This window comes from Mercurialis annua, linkage group LG7 (genome assembly GCF_937616625.2).
Source record: "Mercurialis annua linkage group LG7, ddMerAnnu1.2, whole genome shotgun sequence".
NCBI classification, from domain to species: Eukaryota; Viridiplantae; Streptophyta; class Magnoliopsida; order Malpighiales; family Euphorbiaceae; genus Mercurialis; species Mercurialis annua.
In genome coordinates, this window is record NC_065576.1 from 34,657,832 (window position 1) to 34,661,742 (window position 3,911).

General features: G+C 25.3%; 1 protein-coding gene across 1 annotated transcript; it reads right to left on the reverse strand.

Moving 5' to 3' along the window:
* Positions 1 to 454: 454 nt before the first annotated feature.
* On the reverse strand, positions 455 to 1,297 carry LOC126654531 (auxin-induced in root cultures protein 12-like). The gene has a single exon (XM_050348423.2). The coding sequence runs from the start codon at positions 1,257 to 1,259 to the stop codon at positions 561 to 563; it is 699 nt and encodes a 232-aa protein (XP_050204380.1). The 5' UTR covers positions 1,260 to 1,297; the 3' UTR covers positions 455 to 560.
* Positions 1,298 to 3,911: the final 2,614 nt, after the last annotated feature.

The following is a 3,911-nucleotide window of genomic DNA, read 5'->3' on the forward strand; positions in this document are numbered from 1 at the left end:
ATTTCAAACATTTAAAATTATATATCTATGTTTCTAAACGAAACGGAGGTCGGGATAGTATAATTTAGATATTTTTGTACTTATTTAAAACACGATCATATGTTTATACTTTATTATTTGAAATTTACACCAAATCATACGAAAAGGAGGTTGGGATAGTATAATTTAGATATTTTTGTGCTTATTTAATAAACACGATCATATGTTTATACTTTATTATTTCAAATTTACACCAACTCATGTGGAATACATTTATGTGGGCATCATTAATTCTCAATAGAAACAAAACCCAATGAGACAGCTACAGAAAAAAGGATCAAACAAAAACACCTTAAAATCACTACCGCTACTTTATTAGTAACATATGGCTATGAAACTAGTAAGAGAATCCCAATATCATCAATCAAACCCAACTATATATCATATGAAAAAAATAGCAAAAAAGAAGAAAAAATTCACTAAAACATGGCAATAAATTATTAAATTATTCTCAATTTTTCAACTACAACAAGAACAGTATTAAAAATAAAATAAAAATGATCTAAAACTGAATCTCAAAATCACCAAAAACTTATAAAAAAAGCAACAACAAACAGCAATCCAACTTGATAACCCTTTTTCAATTCTTGAACCCTAAAACCAGAGCCAGTGCTATTACTATTAGCAGTAGTAGTACCAGTTTTATTAACAGCAACCAAATTAATCGTAGCCTTAGAATTCAAATTAGACGGACCAAATTCATGCTTCTTAGGGAACCCATTACTCACAGAAGAACCCACCTGCCAAATCTGGTTCATCTTCTCCAAACTCTCCGGCACTTTAACCTTCGCAAATATCACATAATCCCCATTCATGGACTCTCCACTCACGTCCCAAACCTCAACTCCAAGCGTCGTCGTTTCGAGGATCTCACTGTATGATTTTAGGTTAAATTTCTTGACAATCACGGCACCGCTGCTAGATTTCATTGCTACTAATGCTTGCCCGCCGATCATGCCCGTTCCGTTGAGGTTAACGCCCCATGCTGCCCATCCGTCGGGCTTCGCCGGCTTTGCGGTGAAAGCGATTGACAGAGAGGAGTTTGATGCGTTGTAGGTGTAGTGTAGTGTGGCGTTGAGGGTCGGTAGGTCACTGCAGTTGGCGTATTGGTTGGTGGTGTTGAGTTTTTGTGATGCGCAGATTTGTGAGTGCGCCGGTGAGATTAGTAATGTCACCGTTAAAGAGAGGGTGAGAATGAGAATTGATGAGAGAGATGCCATTGTTGAAAGTGGAGGGTGAGGAATAGGATAGTGCTATAAAATGTAGATATGGAGGAGAAGACAATATATAGAGAATAATGGGAAATGGATTATTACTAGATTAACCTTAGACTCACTTTTTTTGACAATTAAGTCCATATTATTTCAAATCTAGTGGATTATGTCCCTGTCTAATTAACTTAATTTTGCTTTTTCTTTGATGTTCCACTCTAATTAAAAACTTCTATTTATAGGAGTTTTTTGACTTGATTTTCTCTATTTTATTCTCTTCAATATTTTTGGAAACTTTTCTTTGTTAAAATGTAAATATAAATTTAGAATATATTTTATTTATTGGATTATTGTAAATAATATACATAAAATGTTTTATCAACTGAATTGGAAAACAATATTATTCACCAATTATAGTGGTGGGAATATAAAATTTATTCATTTGGAGGTATATAAGATGACTAGATAAGGAGTGACTCATTGTATAAAAGAAAAATTGCTTAAATTGAAATAAGTTTCAGATTTCATACCATTTAAGCAAAGAAGTTTGCATTTCAATTAACCTTTTTTATGGAATTGTGGTTGATTTTAGCAATTGACTTTTCTTCTTATATACTACATCTCGAATTCAAACTATAAAATCTCAAATATATGTTTTATAGAATATTTATTCTTTTCTTTTTTTAGTTTTCCCAAGCTGCTATAAAGTATAAACTAGTATTAATTTTTTTTGAATTTATTGTTATCATTCGCTTTTGAATCAAAGTTACAGATTCACTGACTTATGATATCTTAGACTTATTTATAATTTTGTTTAATTGATTTTAAATTTTTTTTTTGATAAATATTTTAAAATTAATTGTAAAACAAATCATGAACTTTAATAGATTTACGATTGCAAAATAAACGTTAAATTATAATAATATTAGACATGGAATTACAACATTTTAAAAAGACCGATCAATTTTTGAATACAAATGATAATGTGAATGGTAGAACAATTTATATTATAGGGTTCACGTATTTTACAATTGAAAAATTATTTAGTATTTTTAACTATAAAAAATTTAATGTTTGATATTGTCGAAATTTAAAGTTCGTGTCATTATAATTCACGATTAAATTAATATTTATCTATTAATTTTATAAACTCATAAATGATAAAGATATTATAACAATGTTCTAAAATTTCATATTTGATTCTCTTTCCATTATAATTAAAAACTAACTTAATTATATGATTTTCAAATCTAATTGAATACCATAAATTTAATTTTTATTTAACTTTGAATAAGATTTAAATATAAGGAAATAAAATACAGTTAATTTAAAAATTGTTTTTGTTACTGTATATACCTATATTTTGTATTTTCTTCCATTTAAACACAATCAGAATAACGTGGCATAACTATAATTTTATTTATAATTTCTTTAATTAATTTTAAAATTAATTATAAAACAAATCATGAATTTAGCAGATTTTACGATTATAAAATAAACTTTGAATTATAATAATATTAGACACGGAATATTTTTTTACAATTTAAAACACCGATCAATTTTTCAATAAAAATGGTTACGTGGATGTTAGAACAATATTTATTATAGTGTTCACATCACAATTTTTTAATTGAAAAACTATTTAATATCTTAAACTATAAAAAATGATATTATTTATGTCTGATATTCTTAAAATTTAAAGTTTGTGTTATTAAAATATTCTCGATTTAAGAAATCTCTCACCATTTTTTTTTTAGAATAACCATTAATTTTATAAACTCATAAATGGTAAGGATATTATAATAATGTTCTAAAAATTCTTATTTGATTCTATCTCCATTATAATAAAAAACTAACTTAATTATAAGATTTTTCAAATCTAATCGCATACCATAAATCTAATTTTTATTTAACTTTGGCTAAGTAAGATTTAAATATAATGAAATAAAATACAATTAATTTAAAAAAAGTTATTGTTATTGTATTATTACACTTTTTGCATTTTCTTTAATCCAAATATAATTTTTAAAATCAATGAGTTATAGCTTAGTTAATATGAGTTCTGGACAGTAGTTTGTTAGGTCCGCAAGCTTTCTTTTATTTTTCTTAATTATCACAAAAAATGCTACTCCTAATCTATGTATCTATATATAACATATATTAAAATGTATTTGCGGGAAACACTTTCATTTATAGACAAAAATACCATTTTCATAATTTGTAAAATTTAATTAGTAAAAATCTTCTCTAATCCTAATCAAACACTAACACTAACATAAAGATAAAAGATTTATACATGTTTTTTTTATAATTCTCCACATATCTTTTTAATCTTAACTATTTAAAGTTTTTCTAGTTATACTTAACTTTAATTTTTTTTTCTCATCCTAATCAAATATACAACATTGTAATCTATAAATAACATATAATATAAAAATTAAAAAATCATATTATAAATAACATATATTTAAAAAAATTAAAAATCACGCTCGACAATTTCAAACATAACTAATAAATTATAAATATTTATATCTTAATAAAATTTATACATATGATAAATCAAATAAACTTTATATTTATTTTTATAAATAATAAATCAGCGGATCATATTACTAATCACTATATTAATTAACCATGTATATCACACCGAAAATAAAATTA

Bases quoted from the DNA above. Each gene is read 5' to 3' on its own strand.
- LOC126654531 (XM_050348423.2), bottom strand. From the start codon at position 1,259: ATGGCATCTCTCTCATCAATTCTCATTCTCACCCTCTCTTTAACGGTG.